The sequence below is a fragment of the Ctenopharyngodon idella genome, chromosome 18 (assembly GCF_019924925.1).
Source record: "Ctenopharyngodon idella isolate HZGC_01 chromosome 18, HZGC01, whole genome shotgun sequence".
Taxonomy (NCBI): Eukaryota; Metazoa; Chordata; class Actinopteri; order Cypriniformes; family Xenocyprididae; genus Ctenopharyngodon; species Ctenopharyngodon idella.
Window position 1 is genome coordinate 3,930,469 of NC_067237.1, and position 23,267 is coordinate 3,953,735.

The window sequence follows — 23,267 nt, forward strand, 5'->3', positions numbered from 1 at the left end:
GATTTTTCGTTACTCGTGTGATATTGCTTAACTATATCATATGATAAAAAAAACACAAATTTTTGCCCTGATCTTGAATTTTAGAGGCATTCTAGCTGCATTCTGTCGGCTCCATCACGCAGTGAGTTGTTGCCCTGCGCAGCTGTATTTTATTATCGGTCTGACTCTGCATTTTGTAGTTTTATTAGCGGTTGTTGCAGTAAGTGACCTCTAGATGTCGTGATTTCAAAGCGGAAGTGTGACTTATGAGCGGAAGTGTGCGTGTTGTTACAGAGCAGTGATGATGATGTTAATGCAGTGAGAAGGCAGAGCTGTCATATCAGCAGCATATGGAGAATCATCTCTATAAAGTCTTTCAAACAGAAATGGGTTGTTCATAAGCCAAGTGATGTCTTCAACCCATGATACTGAGGAAAGGAGCGTAGAAGGAGGAAACCAGCTTCCGAATCGAGGTTAGTACTTTACATCTCTTATCATATTTTAAAATAATATGCTCTTTCTTACTTAAACAAAGATTTTAAATATATGTGATATTGTTAGTTGTGTTTGCTCTCTTCTGCATTGAGGAAAAAGTCCTTTTCATACGGTTAAGATACTGATACTTCTGTCCAGTAACACTGTTTTAATATACTTATGTTAGTTTGTTGCCTCTGCTGCGTTTTTTATTTAACGTTTATGTTGTTGTTGTTTTGTTTTTTTTTTAATCAAAATAAAGTAATTATTTTATGTTTAGTTGAACATAGTACTTTAAAGAGACAGTGAAAGAGATTTGAGGTCCAGGAGATTTTAAAATAGAAATAAACATCTCTAGAAAGTCGTGGAAATGTCTACAGTGACTATACATTTGCTCTATTTTTGAGTCCAGTTACTTTTAAATGATTTTTAAAAATCTTCATTTAAAAAAAAAAGTACAGTCATGGTTCACAATTGTCTGAACAATGGATTGGTCAGAGGTATGGGAACCCTGGACTCATGCCTGAGGTTTATAGCTGAACATATTGACGACATTTAAGTGAACAATAAAGCAATTTAGAAGGAAGAAAGGGGGAATGAAAACATTGATTGTTTTCCGCTCTAGTGCCTCATCCCTCACTGTCCTACATCATCATCATCATCATCATGTTGAGATGATCTGGGTCAGCGTGGCGAGCACTTTACTGTCCATGTGTATCTACTGACCCATCATTAAAGGAACATTCCTGGTTAAATCATTTGACAGCATCTGTAACATACTGTACTGTCGATTACTACAGAAAATATAACTTGTTCCTCCAGTTATAAACTTCACTGTTTATATTTCAAAAATGAATTGGCATAGACACATAATTACATCATTAAAAGTTGATCTAATAAACTATTATGTGCAATTTAAAATGTTTGTATACAAATCAGTTTTCATTTGAGTGATTATTATATATAAAAATAAATTGAAACTGAAATAGGACACTTAACTGTTTTAAGAAATGTACCAACTGACAGGATTCCCCGTATAGATTACAGCTTTAGTTTACATCTAAAATTCTACTTTACCTGATTTATATCGAAATGAATTAATATAAATTTAAATTTAAATCGGAATCAAATGTAATCAAGAGCTTTTGATTTAAAATTGATTTGATGTGTGATATCTGTCAAAACCCAGCCCTAAAATAAACACTTTGGTAATGTAAATGAGCATATTTATTATTTCTATTGATTAAAATGAAACATTTATTATCTTGATAAATACTTGTAATATATATTAATGACAAAAAGTGGCTTTCTTTTGCACACTATATTTACAACACAATTTTAAAGTGTTAGTTCACCCAAAACTGAAAATTCTGTCATTAATTACTCACCCTCATGTTGTTTCACATCTTTGTTCATCTTCGGAACACAAATTAAGATATTTTTGATGAAATCTGATGGCTCAATGAGACCTGCATCGCCAGCAAGATCATTTCCTTTTTCAATGCCCAGAAAGCTACTAACGTTATATTTAAAACAGTTCATGTGACTTCAGTGGTTCAACCTTAATGTTATGAAGCGACAAGAATACTTTTTGTGCGCCAAAAATACAAAATAGTGACTTTATTCAACAATATCTAGTGAAGGGCGATTTCAAAACACTGCTTCATGAAGCTTCGAAGCTTTACGAATCTTTTGTTTCGAATCAGTGGTTCGGAGCCCAAAATCACATGATTTCAGTAAACAAGGCTTTGTTATGGCATAAGTGTTTTGAAATTTCAAAAGTTCACGTGACTTTGGCAGTTTGATACATGCTCCAAACCACTGATTTGAAACAAAAGATTCGTAAAGCTTCCAAGCTTCATGAAGCAGTGTTTTGAAATCGCCCATCACTAGATATTATTGAATAAAGTCGCTATTTTGTTTTTTTGGCGCACAAAAAGTATTCTCGTCACTTCATAACATTAAGATTGAACCACTGTAGTCACATGAACTGTTTTAAATGTTTTTAGTATCTTTCTGGGCATCTGAAAGTGTTAATTATCTTGCTGTCAATGCAGGCCTCACTGAGCCATCAGATTTTATCAAAAATATCTTAATTTGTGTTCTGAAGATGAACCACTTACGGGTGTAGAAAGACATGATCGTGAGCAATAAATGACAGAATTTAAATTTTTGGGTGAACTAACCCTTTAACATGTTAAATTCAACTGATTATTAATGTATGTGCATGTATATATTCACCTTTTTTATTTAATTCACACTTTACGGATATTTCTCGTCTCGTGGGAAAAAAATGTAAATTACTGCTGTTTCCAGATGAAATGTGCCGCTAAAGCATTACGATTTTTACCAGTTAATTAAAACAAATCAAAAGTAGCTGGGAAGATTTTCAGTAAATACTTGAATTTGTCTGTATGATTTCAGAACACTAATATAAAATAAAAGATAAAAAAAATTTCTATGCAGGGATGGATGCGCACAGTTCAGGCCTCGGCAGGAAGAGGAAGAGAGAGGAGTCGAATGGCGAGATCAGGGAGGCAGAGTGTTTCCGGAAAATTCCACGGAGAACTTTGGTGAGTGTTGGGAAGGTCGCTGTCAGTCAGCACTCGAGTGCGATGACATAACTTCCTGTGCAAATCATACACTCGTCTTGAGGTGTGTGTGTATGTTTCAGGGGATGAGTGAACCTGCACCGTTCTCTGATGAGCTGGTGGCTGCAAAAACACCATACGTTCGTGTTAGCATGGAAGAAGCCCGTCATGGCACTCCAGGTGCGTAAATAGCAGTTTTACCCACACTGACACATTCTCTGTATGACCTCTCTCTTCTTCAATCCTCCTTTTCAGAGGACCGTCCAGTGCGCGTCTATGCTGATGGGATCTTTGATATGTTCCATTCCGGACATGCTCGTGCTTTAATGCAGGCCAAGTGCCTTTTCCCCAACACACATCTCATTGTGGGCGGTGAGTTTCAACAAAGGGCCGTCTTTTGTCACGTGCATCCCTGCAGTGTGATTCAACCAGGAAATCAGCTCTTCGTTTCATTTATGTGCCACTAGTGTCACCAAACAGAATTACAAAAGTAACACTTTATAATAAGTTTTCATTAGTTAACATTATATATTGCATTAACTAATAATGAGTAAAGTGTTACAGTAATGTGTTTGTCTTTCAGTGTGCAGCGACGATTTGACGCATAAATTTAAGGGTTTCACTGTCATGAACGAGGATGAACGTTACGACGCTGTGAGTCACTGTCGGTATGTCGATGAGGTGGTCCGCAATGCTCCATGGACGCTGACTCCTGAATTTCTGGCCGAGCACAGAGTGAGTATCCAGATGGCAATGACACATTTCCTTTCCTGTAGCTCAATCAGTAAAGCATGGCGCTAGCAATGCCAAGGTCATGGGTTTGATTCCCAGGGAATGCATGAATTGATCAAACATATAGCTTGAATGTTTTGGGGGAAAAGCGTCTTCCAAATATGAATTTCCGAAGGTTACCACGTGACATTGTGAGGTGTGTAACTGTTAACATGTTGTGGTTAAAGGGATAGTTTATTTACTCACCTTCATGTCCTTCTCAACCATGTGAAGAATCTTTCTGCAGTTATTTTCCATCCAAAAACAACTCACAGGGAACACGTCTGTTAAGTAGTGAGGGGAGAAAGTTTGAATTAACTGGACCAGTTTCTTCACAAAATGATTCACTGTTCAAAACGATCTAAACACCACACGCTGGTGACACCTGCTGGTCAGAACGGTGTAAATGCAACAAAAACTCAACCAAGACATGCATAAATACACCTTTACAAACTAATTGCAAATGTTTTATTGAAAATGTAATCTATTTAATGCAATTAGCAAGTCATAATACCATTAAATATGAAGTGTCTGTAAAATGTGGGTTATTTTGTTAAATTGTAGGGCTTTTTTTGTTTGTTTTATGGAGAGCTTGGTTAATCAGGCCAATAAGAGACTATTAACTAAAACTCTTCATTCTACTATACAAATGTTTCTTTAAAAATGTCTACCAATGTATAGAACTGATCCAAGATCAGGTAAAAACCATATAGACACTTGTTCATGGCTTCCCAGAAGAGACCTAGCAGGAAACAATTACAATATCAAAAAAGTTCTGATGTGTTAGTTAATAAAAATCCAGTTGTTCATGGTTTGTTCATGTTACTTCACAGCGCATTAACTAATGTTAACAAATACAACTCTTGATTTTAATAATGTTTTAGTAAATGTTGAAATTAACTAACTAAGATTAATAAATGCTGTATAAGTGCAGTTCATTATTAGTTCATGTTAACTAACGTTGATAACTAATGAACCTTATTGTAAAGTGTTACCTGTTATGCTCCGATAAAAGTATCCATACGACCCATTTGAATCCTTTCGAGTTTCACAGGAAAAAATAATATAAGTTTGGAACAACACGAGAGCGAGTAAATAATGACAGAATTTTCATGTTTGGGTGAACTTTTATTCTTGGTTAAACTTTATTTGAATGTGTCCTTGTTACAGTGTGATTACACAAATAACAAATGTGGGTTACACTTTATTTTAAGGAGTCTCTGTTACACTGTAACTAATCATGTAAGTACAGAGTAATATCAAGTAACTACATGTACTTACTATTTGGTTTAGGGTTAGTTGCATTTAATTATACATAATTTATAGTTATTACTATAGTAACTACATGTAACATATGTAACAGTGACACTGTAAAATAAAGTGTTACCGAAATGAGTAGTATTAATTAACTACATTTACTTACTATGGGGTAGAGTTAGGTTTGGTTTAGGGTTAGTCGCTTGTAATTATGCATAGTAAGTACATGTATCGTGTAACATGGACAGTGTAAAATAGTGTTAGCTTATGCTTTAACATTAAAAAATAATTTACAACAAAAGTACAATAAATCATTAGGTTACACTTCATTTTACAGTGCCGTAGTTACATTGTAATTACTCAAATAAGTACTGAGTACTATTAATTAACTACATGTACTTACTATAGAGTTACAGTTAGGGTTAGGGTTTGGTTTAGGGTTAGTTACCTGTAATTATGCATAATTTACTGTTATTACCATAGTAAGTATATGTCGTAACTACGGCATTGTAAAATAAAGCGTTAGCAATCATTAAGATAAATATTTTTTGAACTGATTTCAGATTTTGACCTGAATGTGGTTCAGTATTACTGTCCAACTCAGTGGGAAAGAGATTGGCTGCGTCCAAAATCGCATACTCTCTTGAGTAGGTACTTATTTTGAATAAGTAATTACTTCACGACTGCTAAAAAAGCATGTTTGTAGAGTGTGTTTAGTATGAATGTAATCCGGACATACTACATTCGCCATGTTGCCCTTTTCACGTGACCTACCAGCGTCAGTTGTGTCACTTCACTGCCATTTACAAATCCTCTCCCGTGGCCTCATGGGATAGTAAAGTGTCCATCACATGCACACTTCAGAATCTTGACGAAAGAAGTAGTAGGTCATCTGGGTACTTTTTGCCTACTATTTACTGTGAATTTGGAAATAATACTGTTGTTCACCTACTATATACTAGGGAAGTATGCGATTTCAGATGCAGCCATAGTCTTAATAAACACTGACATGATGACATGTTCTCCCTAGATAGACTTTGTCGCCCATGACGACATTCCATACATCTCAGCAGGAAGTGATGATGTTTACAAACATATAAAGGACGCAGGTAGATATCAAAAACTTCTGCATAATACAGTTAAGGTAGACAATAAATCAGTTTTTATTTGTCAACAGAATCACCAGATTTGTTCCTGAAATTCTCTTTTTTAAGGTATGTTCGCACCGACTCAGAGAACAGAAGGCATCTCCACATCCGACATAATCACACGAATCGTACGTGACTATGACGTTTATGTGCGCCGCAACCTCCAGAGAGGCTACACTGCGAAAGAACTGAACGTCAGCTTCATCAATGTGCGTGTGCTTGACTACACACTGACATCTTTTATTAAAGCCATTGAAAGGAAATAGTTCTTTTGAAAGCAACTTGACTCTGTTTCTCTTTTTTCCCAGGAGAAGAAGTACCACCTTCAGGAACACGTCGATAAGGTGAAGCAGAAGGTCCGAGATGTGGAGGAAAAGAGTAAAGAGTTTGTGCAGAAGGTGGAGGAAAAGGGTATCGACCTCATTCAGAAATGGGAGGAGAAGTCACGCGAGTTCATCGGCAACTTCCTGCAGATGTTCGGGCCTGATGGGGCGCTGGTGAGTATGGACATGTGCAGCTATTCCATACATCTCAGAGATTGTTGTTTTAGTATGTAAAGCATGAGTTCTCAGCTCTGGCCCTCGAGGTCCACTTTCCTGCAGAGATCAGCTCCAACCCTAATCAAACACACCTGAACAAGCTAATCAAGGTCTTCAGGAGTACTAGAAAGTCACAGATGGGTGATTTTGTTCAAAGTTGGGGCAAAACTCTGTAGGAAAGTGGACCTCGAGGGCCAGAGTTGAGAATCCCTGTCGTAAAGCAATAGTTTAGGCAAAAATGAAAAATCTGTACTAATTTTCTCATCCTCAAGCTGTTCCAAACCTGTATAAATTTCTTTCTTCTCCTGAAGACAAAAGAAGATATTTTGATAAATGTCTGTAACCAAACAGTTGATGGACCCCATTGACTTCCATAGTATGTTTTTCCATACTATGGAAGTTAATGGCGTCCATCAACTGTTTGGTTACATCAACATTTTGGGTGAACTATCCCTTTTAATGGTTAGTTCACCCAAAAATTAAAATTTCTGTCATTAATTACTCACCCTCATGTCGTTCCACACCCGTTCAAAGACCTTCGTTCGTTTTCAGAACACAAATTAAGATATTTTTAATGAAATCCGAGGGTTTCTGAACCACAGGCAGCAATGTCATTGCACCTTTTGAGGTACAGAAAGGTAAAATAGGTGATAAAATAGTCCATGTGACTACATTGGTTCAACTTTAATGTTATGAAATGACGAGAATACTTTTTGTGCACAAAACAAAAACAAAATAACAACTTTATTCAACAATTTCTTCTCTTAAGACATTATTTTGTTTTTGTTTTCGTGCACAGAAAATATTCTCATCACTTCATAACATTAAGGTTGAACCAAAAAAGATGACAGTGCTGCGCTTCACTCTGAAACACAACGCCTCTTATATTTATTCAAATAAATAAAATTTTGATAATCACACTAAGCCATATCGGGATTTCAATTTTAATTCGATTCATCTTGCAGCCCTATGATGCACTGTTTACTACTCCAAACAGGACAAAAAAAAAAAAAAACGTGGTCCACAAGTCTTCTCAAGTCATACAAAAGCCCAAATTTGAGTTGTCATCTACTGATAATCCACAAAAACTAATGACATTTGGAGTCATTGACGTCTTATCTGCAGCAACGTCACACACCATTTTTGAACATACGTAAATTAAATTTAAGCGCTATAGTGGAGAAAAGCTTTTTAACAAATACGAGTACATTTTCATTTCACTTGTTTCTTAAAATATGTTCCTGTCCACAGATAAAATTCTCTAATATCATGTATTATGTGTCTAACAGAAGCACATGTTGAAGGAGGGAAGAGGACGGATGTTACAGGCCATCAGTCCCAGACAAAGCCCCAGCAGCAGTCCCGTACGCGAGGAGCGCTCTCCGTCCCCCACCTTCCGTCTTCCCTTCTTCACCTCTTCACCATTCTTCTCGCCTCCTCATCATCATCATCATCATCACAGCGGCGCAGACAAAGATGAGGAGGACTAGGATGCATCTGTTTCTAGAAAGCAGCTGTTGGAGTTTTCCCACATCGTTTGTGTTTTATATGCTTTCTTAAAGCCATTGTGAACAGCCAAGAATATAAATGAAGGATGGACTAGCTTAAGATTTATTTGAATAAGGAAAATGCATTGAACCGGCGTTCACGAAATGCACAATAGTGACCAAATTATTCCACCCGTACTTTCTAAAGGTTTTGATCCCACGTCTCCCTCTCGCTTCAGAGATTTGCCACACACCACTAAACCAAAAGGCTTCATATTGTTGGCCTATTCCTTGGATACATTTTGTATTCAGCCTGGACCTTGAATAATTATGCATTTTAGTGCTTCTCTCTTTTCTTTTTTTCTTTTTTTTGGTCTGTTTGCACATAATCTCATTCTCGGTTGTGCATAAAACTCACCCTCACCTGCCTTCATTGTCTAGATCTTTTCATACTGGAAACAGGGGCCAAATTTGAGACTAATTCCGGGATGAGGGAGGGATCCCGGGATCAGTCGTCTCTGTATGGTTATTTCTCACTGTATTTAGTCTCAAAGTCTACTTTTACTTTTCACTTGTACGTTTAGAACATCAATTTGTGTTTCTGATTTTTTTATGTTTCTGCTGAAGTTCATTAGCTGTTTCTCCTCATATGAACTTCTCTCTCAGACTCTGATGTGAAGTAATAATTTTGAGGCCTGGCAGTGATGCCGTCTGGCACCTCCATTTAAACCCTGTGCTATTCTGTGGCACGGGTCCCAGCCTTTTTGGAAAGGATTTGCCTGCTGAATGTTTACATTACCCAAGCCCAGTGAAGGAACAGTGTTAATGCGAAAGGCTACGAGGACCTGTTTGTTTACAAGTTTGCATAGGACAGGAAGACGACAGTAGGATTACTGTACATGTTTGCCAGCAAAAAGATGGCTGTTGTCAGGAACATGATTAAGATTTGATTTGTTTTAGATGATCATTGGGAATCAAAAGAACTGTGAACAATAATGCCAGTGAATCACTAAACCATGTTGAAAGAAGAATACATTTGTCTTGTGGTGTGTTACTCATTCACAAGGACTAAAAGACACACACTATGAACCTTTAATGTCCAACAATATAAGCTTTTAGAAAAAGATGATTAAAAAAAACTAACACTAACCTGTCATTTCTGAATAGTTAAATGGACATAACATCAGATACAGTCAACATCAGTTACAGACACATGATAGTTCAAATTACATTTATGCTTTCCAAATTCTATCACTAGTTCTAGCAGCTGCATCACGTCAGTCGCCCTGTGTGTACAGTAGGAATCATGCAGCGCATGTAAACAAGGCCATACTTCCTACTGTAGATGACATGCCCTTCACAATTTTATGAGTCTGTGACATAGTAGGATCTTCCATTCACAGATCCACATCTGCCTCGAAGTGCTTCTCAACTGAAGGACTTCATAGAGGCCGTGAGTGAACTTCAACAAGGGCCGCAACACAACTTTCATTTAAATGAAATAAACGAAATAATAATAATAAAATAATCAACAAATAAAAGGTTAAAGGCCCATTCACACCAAGAACGATAACTATATTGGCATCCACACCAACATTCTGTTTATTGTAAGTGCTGTGCAGTTTTGTCATCTGCCGCTTTAAATGCTCCAGCTCTTTAAAGTCAGGTGGATTCTGATTGGCTGTCAAAGTTTTTATCATTCATCAGCTAGAAAAAAAAAACCTGAATGATTCCAATTATATTGTACCTTTGTGTAAAGTTATAAATGATTTTAGTATCTCTAACTTTATCCACATACACACAGTACACTTACGATATAGAGTATATAACAAATCTCACCTGCTTGATTGCTTGTATCATTGCAAAATGTAAAAAAAAAAAAAAATCTAAAATCATTTTACTAACGTTCCCATTAAGTTATGAAAACGTTATTTCTGAATGTTCTGAACATTCAAAACGTCCTGTTTTTAAAATGTTTTTTTCTTGGTTATCTGAATGTTTGCGTTATTTTATCATAACGCAAACATTATGGAAATGCTACTTTTGAATGTTCTCTAAACATTCTGAAACAAGTAGTTACATTTACAAAATGTTGAATAAACAGCCAAGTAAAACATTTAAGGAAAAAAAAAAATGAATGATGTATAAATGTTTTGTGCTAATGTTTTTTTATAACGTTATTACGGAGGTCCTTGATTATGATTTCAGTTTTTTACTTTAGTTAGTGTGTAATGTTGCTGTTTGAGCATAAACAACATCTGCAAAGTTATGACGCTCAAAGTTCAATGCAAAGGGAGATATTTTCTTTTAAAGAATTCGCTGTTTAAGGACTACAACAAATGGCTGGTAGGGACTACAACGAGCTTCTGACATCACTAACCATAAAATTTACATAAACCCCACCCCTGAGAACACACAACAAAGGGGGCGAGGCCATGTTGGGATGCTTTAGAGAAGAGGATGTAGTTGTTGTAGTAGAGTGTTGTTGCCATGCCGTCATTTTACACCGGACTGCTTCACAAATGAGGGTCAATTCAACACTGTTCAGAAATGTCCAGTTGCATTCTAAAACTTCTTCCTGAGTCTCTCCATCAGTGTCGACTCCGGTTTGAACAATGTAAGGCTGAACACGTTACTGACAATCCTCATTTTGTCTGAGTGAGATTCTCCAGCTTTGTTGTTGTTGAGCAACCGATGCGTGAGCTGTTAAAGCTCCGCCCTCTTCTTGAAAGGGGGCCGGGAACAGCAGCTCATTTGCATTTAAAGGGACACACACAAAAATGGTTTTTTTGCTCACACCCAAATAGGGGCAAATTTGACAAGCTATAATAAATGATCTGTGGAGTATTTTGAGCTGAAGCTTATATATTATAAGAGACTTATATTACATCTTGTAAAAGGGGCATTATAGGTCCCCTCTAAAGACTAGATAACTCTGAACGTTAATGTTACTGGAATAATGTTTGTTCATATCTTTGAGAGAACCTTGCCAGAACATTAGCCAAAGTTCTGAGAACATTCCCTGTTAGCTGGGAATCTGCTGAATGCGAATACAAGGCATGAAGAAATTAAGATATTATAAACATTAACATCATGATTTTCTGTAAAGCTGCTTTGAAACAATGTGTATTTGTGAAAAGTGCTATACAAATACATTGGACTTGACTCGAGTTTGACTTGTGTCGTTATCGCTGTGGTGTGGAATTTCATAATCTCATAGAATTAGAAAGATTATTAAAACATTGTTATAGTCCTTGGTGTGAACAGCCCTTAAAACCACTAAAAATCAGGGACTTCACATGCACTACTGATCTTTTTTCACTGTAGAGAATGAAATTGTACCCTTGCAAACAAAATTGAGATGTTTTTGAATTTGTTTTGCCCTCAATTGATCTACAATGTTTATAATGGCAAATTTTAAGCATCTATGAAACTATTTATTATACCTCAGAAGTGGCATTTATGTTAATAAAAAAAAAGCAAGCACCTTTGTCGTTGTGCAGCAGAAGTACAACAGGAAATCCATTTGGTGGTCCTTCCAAATATTGTCTTGGACAATACGGGACCTCAGAGTTACGAAGGTCAGGATCCACTGCTTGTGCAGGTCGTCCATTACGACTCTGACCGCCAAACAGCGATGTGTGCGCTGCAGCGGAGGAGAGCAGGTCTGAGTGGTCTTGAGCCCTGGAGGTAGAGCAAGTGTCAATGTGTCGAGCTTCAGTCACTCCATCAGCTGTTGTTGGAGGACTGCTCTGGCTTCAGCCGGATGGCCCAGGAGTTGGCAGAGACCACGTTACCGCGCCGATGGATGCGGCAGGTGTACGTGCCTTCATTGAATTCGTTGGCCACGAGCCGCAGGTCCCGATCTTTAATTACAATATAGCCAGGAATGGATGTCAGCAACTGCTCACCATCCTTATACCAGCTGCCGAAAGACGAAAGAGAGAAACTGACTGAAACTAAATATGATGCATTCCAGATAAATGTATCAACATAAGACTACATTTGCACAAGAATGGTGAAAACAAAACGACTGTTTTAGTACTGACATTGTAAGAAGGAAAAAAACACTTAAATAATAAAAAGAAAATGATATAACAGCTTTCTTCTCAATGTATCCCTTGATCTGTACATTAGGAGTTAACCTTGTAAAGCATGACATGACATAATAGTCAAATAAATCCTATTTTTATGAAATGGAAGAGTTTCTTCAACCTTTAGACAAACTCTAAAAAAAACAACAACAACAACAACATTTTTTTGTGTTGAATATCATTTAATTTAATAACATTTAATACATCAGGCCCATATATTTTATACCCCATACAATATAATATAGTGAGAATATGGTATGGAAGCTTGTTTCCACCACTAAATAAAAAAAAAAGTATTTGTCACGTTTTATCTCAAAATTCTGACTTTTTTCTCAGAATTGTGAGATTTAAACTAGCAATTGCGAGTTATAAAGTCAGAATTGTGAGATATAAAGTCGCAATTGCGTTATAAAGTCAGATTCTGACTTTTTTCTCGCAATACTGACTTTTTAACTCGCAATTGTGTTATCTCGCAATTGCGAGAAAAAGTCAGAATTGCAACTATCTCGCAATTATGACTTTATAACTCGCAATTGCGACGTTATATCTCACAATTGTGAGCTTATGTCTCGCAATTCTGACTTTTTTCTCGCAATTCTGACTTTATATCTCGCAATTCTGACATTGTAACTCGCAATTGTTTTTCTCACTATTCTGACTTTATAACATGCAATTGCGACACTAATACAGTATGTCTTAGTAAGATGATATTTAAGTGCTTAGATTTATGATCAAAGCTCTGTAGTTTTTATTGTCCAATACAATGCAATACTATGATGATTGAGAGATGAACAAATAAACGTTCCTCAAAACCCTGATGGATCATGTTTGATACATACATATATTAGACGACAGGAGGCATGTAGTAGATTGTGTGCAACAGGTTTTTCAGCAAAGTTTTGATCATGTTGATCATTTAGAGGCTGTAGAACTTTATCAGATATGATCCAGTAGGCTTATAGGGTTAAGGATACTCTACCTGACTTTTGGAGGCACTCTGGTATTTTTTGTCCCACAGCGGAAGCCCACAACTTTTCCACGAGGCACAATTTTGATCTTCACATTTTCAGGAGGAGGGGTCGGGGTAGATACGGCATCCGGAGGCTCTGAGGAGTAAACAAGCACTTTAAAGAGTTATCTGTACGAGTGTGTTTCTCCATAATATTCACTACCATCTACTTTATATTATTCTTTGGTTTATCTAAAGTAGCTGACAAAGTCTGTCCACCTGCATAAAGAAGAATATTGTGTGTGAGTGGAAGGATTTGGATGGGAAGTTAGCGCTGCAGGAGATGTTGGAGGAGGATGTTTTGAGCGTCTCACCGTAGCACAGGTCGCATCGCTGCGGGCAGTTTTTCTTCATGAAGCTCCGTCTCCTCTCACAGAAACCCAACCGGGACCAAGGATCACACACACGCTTCTTGTCTAAGCATCCTGAACAGATGATAGAAACAAGCATAAGCTCCAAAACTCCAGAGATATGTGAACATGTTCAACGTGAATATTTTTTAAATGAAATTCATGCACCTCCTGATGGAAATAAATTTTGTGATGTTATTTCCATCAGGAGGTGCATCAGTTTTTGGTCAAGATCTTGTATTGACAATGCAAGAGGTGAGCACTCTGTAAAGTCTCCTCCAGCACATCCCAAAGACTTTCAATGAATTTAAGCTCTGGTGATTCTTCATGTTCTCTGAACCATTCTTTCACAATTTTAACCCTGATAAATATTGGCATTGTCATCCTGGAATATGATTCATCTTCCTACATGGTTGTTTAAGAAATGAAAAGCTACACACTCCATCTGTTAGGGTTAAAATCACCGTTGCCAAACATAAAACATGCTAGAAACATAATAATCACTTTAATAATGATCCATTGATAGATTCTTAAGTATTTGCCTATTAAAATCCAAACAGCAACTTTTTTTTTTTGGCCAGGCAGTATATATATATATATATGCTTAATATATGCTTAATGTACAATACTAATGCAATTAATATCCAATAAAGGTTAGTTTACAGCACTTAATTAATGACATTTCCGGATCTTCTGTGACCCAATCTAAAGTGGGAACTATTTACGGTTAATAAGATGTTAACAAAGTATAAAAAACATTATCGAACTCTTTACATATGAGCTAATTAAACAATAATAATTTGGTTAATTACAGTGACAATGAATGAAAAACTCACTATTTGTATAGCCTAATAATATATTAACAATCTAGAGACTACAATATATAAACTATGAATTAGCTTTAAACTAATTGTTTGCAAATGATTTGTAAGTACGTATTATAAACTGTTTCAAATGTTGAATCCGTGTCATGACTGACAGACATCACACCCTTAATTTTAACATCCAATCAACAACCGATGTATAGAACCAAGTCCCCACCCAACATTTTTTTCCGTTAACCTATTACACCCTGATGTACATCACAATACAGAAGAAAAGATCTGTCACTACTTCCATTTCATTGCTTACCATAAAGGCGCTGGATGCCCCAGATATCATCCTGAGCGATGTTCCGCTGACCCGTGTACGTTGCATTGGGGTGCATTAATGCATTAGGGTCCTGTGAATGCCAGAGGCCTAAAGCGTGACCGATTTCATGAGCAGCTACCTGAACCAGGTCATTCAGCCACACACCTGTGCAGAGACAACACGCCATCAAATCAAAGAGTAAAGGGAAAGACGAATGGATGTAGTGTTTCTCTTCAGTTTCCTCAGTTTTGGACATGACTATCAAGTCATCTATATCTCCTCAGTCGTTTATGTTACTTATATGTGATTTTTGAGTTTAAACATTTAAAATTGAAAGTGAACTAGTGATGGGTGCTTTCGAAACACTGCTTCATGAAGCTTCGAAACATTTACAAATCTTTTGTTTTGAGTTAGTGGTTCAGAGTTTCGATCAAACTTCGCAAGTCACGTGATTCAAGCAAACAAGGCTTGGTTTCAAAGCATTTCAAAATTCAACGGTTCGCCACTAGTTGACATTGATCTGGTGAACCTATCAGTGATTGTCTGTTGGTTTTAACTGATCTCGAAAAAAGATTGATGTCTGCACAGTGAAATTACAGCATATTTATTTACAAACACTGCAACGTTTTGAACAGTCAGGTCTTTATCAGGCACAGTGTTCATAATATTTAGCAATAGACAATGTAATAACAAAGCTAAAATTAGGATTAACAATGAGGAAATTGAAAGAGTATATGAAAATAAATTTTTAGGTGTTATAATAGATCATAAATTATGTTGTAAACCACATATAAATAATGCAAAAAGTAAAATGTCAAAATAAATTGCAATATTAAATAGAACAAAACATATTTTGAATGAAAACTCATATGTTTTGTATTGTTCGCTCATAGCTCCATACATGATTTATTGTGTGGAGGTGTGGGGTTATACATATAAAACTAATATAAATGCAATATATATGTTACAAAAAAGAGCTATAAGGATTATAAATAACGCTGACAATTATGAACCAACTAATAAATTGTTTAATAAATTACATGCTTTAAAATGAGTTGATTTAGTGGATTTTTATACTGCACAGGTAATGTTTAAGGTATATAATAATTTACTTCCAAATTGTTTCCAGAGGCTATTCACAATAAGAGAAAGTCAGTATAAATTAAGAGGATTATGTATGTTTAACAAAATAAGGGCAAGAACTAATATAAAAAATAGAAGTATATCTGTCAAAGGGGTAAATTTATGGAATAATTGTGACAAGGAATTAAAATTGTGTATATCACTTTGTAAATTCAAGAAAATGTTTAAAAACAAGGTGATAAATAATTATATAATTTAATATGAAATATTTGTGTATGTAATATTTAAACTATTGTATTATTATTTGAAATGTGTATTTTTGAAATTATCTATGTATATTGTTGGAAAATGTCTTGTGTTATCTTGTAGTAATCAAGTCCAGGGAAAAAAGTGACGTTCATTTGATATATATGTATAAAGGGTAGTTATAATAAGCAGTGGCTTCAGCCTACACCTTTTTCGGCTATTATATATATTTTTATTTCTTATGAAAAATTGACTGTAAGGACCAAAATAAATTTTTGTTGTTGCTTGTCGTTGTTGTTGTTGGTTGAAAGGTGGCGCCGTTTTGTAAATACATTTTCTGAATATGCACACCTATTTTGTATCTTGGGTCACCTTTTTATTTTATGATTTTTAATACTTCTGCATGTATAATACAAAAAGGAGAACGATACTTAATTGATTATAATTTACCTAGTTTACCAAGCCTACACAAAATTGCTACACATTGACACAACAACACACGTTTTACAAAAACTTAATATTCAATGGTATTTATTTATTTGTAGATTACGTTTAATAGATTACACTTTCATGAAAACATCTGCAGTTGGTTTGTAAAAGATGTCATTATACACATTTGGGCTAAGATTACAGTGCATTTACAACATTTTGACCAGCAGTGAATAATTTTGCGAAGCATCTGGTTCAGTTGAAAAGCTTAGTTTCTCCCATCACTAAAGTGAACTCACTAATGAAAAAAGGCTTCTCAAGCTAGACAAATGTTTGTGGCAGCCATTTTGAAAGTGCTCTGTGAAATCCTCAGTATCTCAATCTCTCCAGCACCACCTACAGTCCAAATTTTTATGTACATTTTAGAATTAAATTTCAAACCAAACCATATGGTCTAGAAACAAAAATCAGTAATACTTTATTTCGAAGGTCCACTTTAGACATTCTACTAACTATAAGTAATTTTGCAACTACATGTCAACTAACTCTCATTAGAGTATTAGTAGACTGTTTGCTTAAAGTCCCCATGTGGTGAAAATCAAGTTTTTAATGTGGTTTATACGTCTATGTGGTGTTTTTATTATGCTTTAACACAAACTATGTGCAAATTCATAAGTCAACACCATTGCTGAGTATTTTCTCCTTAAAACTGCAGTAAACCAAAGACAGTCTCAAAAACACGGTTTGAAATTGCTGGTGTTTCTGACATCACAAACTACCTTGTAACCAATCACGTCAAAAGGTGTGTTCGACATCGGCTGCGGCTGGATGTAACCGATCGAGCGGGGAGGAGCTGAAAACGTGAAGACGTGAAGTCGGACACTTTCTGCTTCTCGTAGTGTCGCTCACGCTGCGTTAGCATACTCTGTCACAGCTGAAGTAAATGCAATATTTGACTAATACGCCGATGTTTCAGAGACATTTTCATTCAATACTTTATGCTTACAGCTTCTGTTTTTACAAGAATAAAGTTCAATATAAGCATATACTATATAAAAACTAATGTAGTGGGGTCTAAGTTTTTAATCAGCATTATTTTTGATAAACATGACACAATATAACATCGCGACTACATGAAAAGAGCTTTAACTGTTATAAAAATAAAGGTTTGTGAGCATTAGTTGAACTGAAGGCATGACATTAAACACGAAACACATGTTATCGTTGTCATGCGGTGAATCCGGCCAATCGTGAAACAGCTGTGTCGTCATCAGAGCTCGTGCAGCTCCTCTTGAGAAACTCAGGCGGCTATCTCGAATCGCTCTTGCGGTACTTTGAAGCCATACGTCAGTCACATGGCGTCAGCGCTGTCTCAAGTCGGACAAAATTTCTTACCGGCATGTACTGCTTCAAGTCAGCTGCCGATCGGTCTGTACGGTGCTGCATCAAGTCGAACAAGCCTATTGAGTGATCGTCAACGAGTGGAACTCTGAGCTGGTGGGAGTGGAGGCGGGGCTAATTTGCATATTCATAGAAGCGCGTATACTAAATGAGGCACCGTCTAAATGAGAGTTAGTTGACATGTAGTTGACAAGTTACTTAAAGTCAGTACAATGTCTAAAGTGGGCCATGAAAATAAAGTGTTACACAAAAATCACCTGGTCCTTTCTATTTCCATAATCTTTTGTCTGAAACTGACTTTTCACACTAAAAATGTGCAAAATTCAGATTTAGGTCAGACAATTTAAGGACCTCAAAAGTGAGTCAATGTAAGCAAGTTACACCAGCAACACTTTTGCATATTCACTCTATTTCTAATATTATTATTAGAGCCACCCATCTGTCAAAATTTCTAAGTTCTAAAAACGTATAATCATTGAGCAGAGTGATATCTGTATTCTGCACAGCACATCCACCCACTTTCATAAATAAATGTATTAGATCAGCACCTTGTTTCCAGCTGAAGCGGGACTTTCCCAGAATCCAGAATTCATGGTTGTCAAAGTGGATCTCTCCACGTGGAGGAAGGAAGGCGTGGGCCAGCTCACCGTTCAGTCCGTCAAAACACGGGTGCAACGGAGACCACCAACAATCGGTGTGATTGTACGTGTAGAACCCTGTCTCAGAAAAAGGAGAGTTTCATGCAAAAATGGGAGATTAAAAAACTGCATAAAATAATCTGTCAGCCTGCCAAAGTGCACATCCCTGATGTTTTGGCTCTTTTCCTGCTGATTTATTTACCTATAGTGATGTCAGCACTTTTGTTGGGGTTGGTGATTTCAGTGAAAGTCAGAGGAGAAACATCGCTCCATTTCGTGAAGGCGATGCTGATAGCTTTGCGGGTATCATCTTTATTCAGTGTGTTGGGGAACTTCGTGATCCTTTAAGCGAGAGAAACGTAAATTACTTCCAGCCAAAAACGAATGACACGCTTTCAAAGAGTCTTTGTGTCTGCTATCAATCAGAAAGCACATTTACAAAAGCACAACACTCCTGAAATCAATCTGCTGCTCCCAAAATATCCATCATCATCTGAACCCCAGATTACTTTTTTTTGTCCACCTCCTGCATCTGTCTGTTCACACTTTAAGCATTCACCAATCATGGCCATTAATAGAAAGGCTTTCCACCAGAAAGTCAGTTATAAAGTATACTAAATTAATGTCTTTATTGATTTTCCTGGTATGTCTCTCTCACTTGTAAGTGACGTTGAAATGCTCCCACTTGTATCCCAGTGGGTTGATGGCATAGCGCTTGGATCGGGCCGGACCTCGATGAGACCTCGTGTCCGCAGGTGCCGGTACCTGCACACATGGCTTATGCAGCTGAATACTGGCCACCTGAGAGGAAGATAGAAAAAGGCAAGCTTATATATTGTGTGTTTTATTTTGTACATTGTTAACATATAGTAATTCTGATCATATTTTAGGGGTGATTCTTGAGATTTGAGCACCAACCCTGTTATAACCTGATTAATCTTCAGGTGAGATGGTGCGTTCAAGTCGTATTCACGAGTTGGGAAGTCATGTTTACGATGTCAGGTGCGTTCAAGACGGAGCAAGATGGCAGCGTACCTTCTCTTAATTAACTACACAAAAATACAGCAAGGTTTTTTTAACTCTACTTCTTGAAAATGAAGAACAAAGAATGTGCATCAGGAGTGTTTTGCTTTAATTATTTTATTAAGCCAGTGTAAACTTGGCGTTCATGTGCGTTCAGCTCGTAAATACCATCTTTCCGACATGACTTGAACACACCAAGAGTGTTCAAGTTAAACGCTGCAGGAAGCTAGATCTCCATCCAGGTGCTCAGATAGTTAAGCTTATCCCTATTAAAAAGAAGTGTGCTTAATTGTATTGAATGTGCATTTGTAGAGCACTTCAAATCTTAGAAGTATATAAAAGGTTTTAATTATATTTTGCTACATATAAAGGTATTTTAAAGATTTTGAAGTGTAAAAAGGTCATTCGGTTTAACCATCCATAGGCCAATACAGCCATTTCATTTGTGATTAAAATATATTAAAATGTAATAAATGTATATATGTTTTATTCTGGCATGATTTTATAACATCATATATCAACATAGTGCAAAATGGTATTAAAATTATGTGTAGAAGTCGATGCTTTGTTATGAGAAAGAATGTCCGGAAAAATGAATTTCATTGATGTCATTCGGTGTAACCAATATAAAGGGACCATTTTGGATCAAATCATGCGGTCAGTATCATGTGACATCATTCAAACACCTGCAAAGGACCACATGGTCGTGAAGCAAAGTAACTAACTCTCTCTTAACTATTTGAAAAATTCAGGTTTTCACTTGCTCATACGCATGTCCCGAAGCATCAGGTCATTTGGTACAACCGCTATAAAACATGGAAAATGTTGTAAAATTTTAAAAACTTGTACTAAATATAAAATGTTTGACTGTCCTTTTGCTAGCTAGCTAGATATCAGCCTGTTAGCATTGTTTGAAAATATCGTCATTCGGTATAACCAAAAGTGTAATTCGGTAAAACCGAAAATTTTAGTTAAACCGAATGACTTTTTTGGTGACAAATTTTGTCCATCTTGTAAAAAATGACAAAAGAAGTGTTAATTGATCATAAAAACCACATAATCTCATTGATAACACTTACTAAAACTTTATCTAAAAGTTTAACTTTAACTAAATCTCTATTCTGTTTTTTTGAACTATTTGCATATAATATAATGAAATTAAATAAAAGGCCACTTAAGTGCACTTAACACAAGTGCACTTTCTAATAATGTCAAATGAAAAGTTTTACTTTAAAGTACAGAGTATTTAATAATCTTTTGTCATGCTTATAAGTACACTTTATGAGGTGTTGACTAACATACTAAAGTACTTGATTATAATTTAACTGTAGTTTGTTATTCGATATTACACTTAACCATACTGACATACTTTAACCATAAAGACAATAGAAGTAATTGTTGCTTAAGTGCGTCAAAACAGTTCAAGTTCAACTAATTGCACTAATTTTAAGTGTCCAAAAACATCACATTCAGTTGCCACTTAAGTATATTCTTATTATATTATTTCCATAATAAGTACTCTTTTTAAAAGTATGCTAAGTACTTTTTTCCATAACCTAATCTCAGATATGTGAACTTTTGGAGAAACAAATAATAAACTAAATCAGGAGAGCTAATGACAGCTGCTTCCTCATTCTGCTCAGATGTTCAGCTGTTCTGTGTTTTGGTTCTCTTCTACCTGCTCATCATATCAGTAGCTGTAGTCAGTAACTCCATTCAGCCGAAGGTTTGGAATATCTGTCACCCATATGTGAAGGCCCCGCTCCCCCTCCCCCGTGACCTTCAACACTGCTCCTCTCTCTCTTCCTCCTCCTTTTGATCTTTGCAAAGATTTTACAACTCTCTCCAGAAAAAAAAAATGCACGTGAATGCACGTTTCAGTGTGACATCAAGATTTTAGATCAAACATACTGTAGAAAAAGATAATTGTAAATAAAACATTTCATTGGAGCACGAAAATACTATTTCATGTGTTCTTTACAATTATTTTTGAAATTTGCAAGCAATTTTTTGAGTGAAAATTGCTTGTAAATCCTACACCATATATATCAAACATAAAGGAAAGTGTATTTTTTAGGCATAACCATTTCTTTCAAGATCATTTTCTCTGTGGTTCACTTTAATAGTGCTCTGTGGCACAAATGCATTTTTTAAAAGTAAATATATTCCATGCATAAAAATGCATGTATGAAAATGACAAAATAATTAGAAAATGCTGTTTAAAATCATTTTGATGAAATACAGGCATTTCAGATGTCACACTTACGCTGAATGGTCCGGGACTACACCAAAAAGCAAAGATCATGATATCAAGTTGACACGATATTGAGCTCTTACCGTGTGTTTTGTCCACGCAGGCACGGTCACAGCGTTATCCAGCACCATCAGCAACAGCGCGCAGGAGCAGACCCAGCGCATCTTCAAATCGCACACACAACTTCCACTTTTTTACCTTGCACTTTGGGTTTGTGTTTCATCCATAAATTCTTGAGCAAGAAAGTATTTCCACAGAACTAACCGCATCCAGACGCGCGCGCACCCGTGCTGAAGACAGATGTGTCCGCGCGCCTCCGGACAGATTCGCGCGAATGTTTCAGTTGAATCTGTTTAGACTTTATTTAGTGCACTTCTGCCTCTTGCTCTGAACTTTCGCTCTCTCTAGGGCGCAGGAAGAATCCCGCAGGAGCATAAAGCGCCGCCCTGCTCCAATCTGATCTCCTCATCTCCTCCCTTTACTCTTCAAGCATGTGTAGTCTCTGTTTATCCACTCACAATAACATAATTATCCGAAATGCTGCAAACATGTATTTGTCTTAGCGCCTTGTCTTCTCGTCTTGCAAAAAACATACATTTTTCCCGATTAACGTTAGCTAAAATTCAGTTGTAGGGCAAAAATAAATGTCTTTTTGACTAGACAAAATACATGAAAATCTGAATTGCTCTTGATTTTCCCTATAGAAATGGTAACTGGGATTCGTTTTCCCGCTCCACACCCCTAGTAAGTCACAACAGTTTTTTTCCCCTCGTGTGCCTGCAAAAAAAGTATTTGGCAAGAGGTATAAATCATTAGAAAGACTGAAAGTAGGAAAGCTTACCTCACTTTCAACACCAAAAGATAGTGTCCTCATTTTTGCACTTTCACTGGTATCATGCTAGAACTCCAAGTCAACATGCAAGGGAGCATTTTGAAAGGGCCACAAATTAAGCATGCTTAAGCTGCGCTCATTAAAAATCCATTGTGTAGAATTGCAGATTTTGGCATAACACATGGCATTCATGGCCAAATGGCCCTCAGTCTCTAGCCCTAACCTCATTAGTCTGGTTGACCTTCAGAGGGTTCAGGAACAGCCTGGGTTTTTTCACAGAGCTTTACTTTAGCTCTCACATCACTATGGAGAGAAGTCAGTCTTTCTGAGAGGAAGTCAGTCGTTTATGATGGATTTATTTCTTCGACCTGCAGGGTCAGTGTACAGGCTGTTCAGTGCTGTTTGGCTTCACATTCATTATACACCAGACAGCTTTTTGTAGACATCTAAAAGACGCAGCATTCAAAAGTTAGCCTTGTATACAAAACAATGGCTGGGCACCCATTCAGCCGCAAATTGCTAATCTAATAT

The 23,267-nt window shown here is 36.5% G+C and overlaps 2 protein-coding genes across 2 annotated transcripts; one reads left to right on the plus strand and one right to left on the minus strand.

Moving 5' to 3' along the window:
* The first annotated feature begins 224 nt into the window (after positions 1 to 224).
* pcyt1ab (phosphate cytidylyltransferase 1A, choline b) lies at positions 225 to 9,277 on the plus strand. The gene is made up of 9 exons (XM_051870798.1): positions 225 to 452; positions 2,920 to 3,026; positions 3,128 to 3,224; positions 3,300 to 3,416; positions 3,628 to 3,779; positions 6,103 to 6,181; positions 6,287 to 6,429; positions 6,529 to 6,717; positions 8,049 to 9,277. The coding sequence occupies exons 1-9, from the start codon at positions 389 to 391 to the stop codon at positions 8,247 to 8,249; spliced, it is 1,149 nt and encodes a 382-aa protein (XP_051726758.1). The 5' UTR covers positions 225 to 388; the 3' UTR covers positions 8,250 to 9,277.
* On the minus strand, positions 8,591 to 22,750 carry mmp23bb (matrix metallopeptidase 23bb). Its single transcript, XM_051870799.1, has 8 exons — positions 21,988 to 22,750; positions 19,286 to 19,428; positions 18,830 to 18,969; positions 18,538 to 18,705; positions 14,831 to 14,995; positions 13,664 to 13,774; positions 13,320 to 13,446; positions 8,591 to 12,171 (listed from the first exon to the last, which is right to left on the minus strand). The coding sequence occupies exons 1-8, from the start codon at positions 22,066 to 22,068 to the stop codon at positions 11,976 to 11,978; spliced, it is 1,131 nt and encodes a 376-aa protein (XP_051726759.1). The 5' UTR covers positions 22,069 to 22,750; the 3' UTR covers positions 8,591 to 11,975.
* Positions 22,751 to 23,267: the final 517 nt, after the last annotated feature.

Excerpts from the sequence above, each read along its gene's own strand:
- pcyt1ab (XM_051870798.1), top strand. The coding sequence starts at position 389 with ATGTCTTCAACCCATGATACTGAGGAAAGGAGCGTAGAAGGAGGAAAC. Across the intron at positions 3,027-3,127 it reads AAATTCCACGGAGAACTTTG|GGGATGAGTGAACCTGCACC; the intron begins GTGAGTGTTGGG and ends TGTATGTTTCAG. Across the intron at positions 3,417-3,627 it reads CACACATCTCATTGTGGGCG|TGTGCAGCGACGATTTGACG; the intron begins GTGAGTTTCAAC and ends TTTGTCTTTCAG.
- mmp23bb (XM_051870799.1), bottom strand. The coding sequence starts at position 22,068 with ATGCGCTGGGTCTGCTCCTGCGCGCTGTTGCTGATGGTGCTGGATAAC. Across the intron at positions 18,706-18,829 it reads AAGTGCTGACATCACTATAG|GGTTCTACACGTACAATCAC; the intron begins GTAAATAAATCA and ends TTTCTGAGACAG. Across the intron at positions 14,996-18,537 it reads CCGCTTCAGCTGGAAACAAG|GTGTGTGGCTGAATGACCTG; the intron begins GTGCTGATCTAA and ends GTCTCTGCACAG.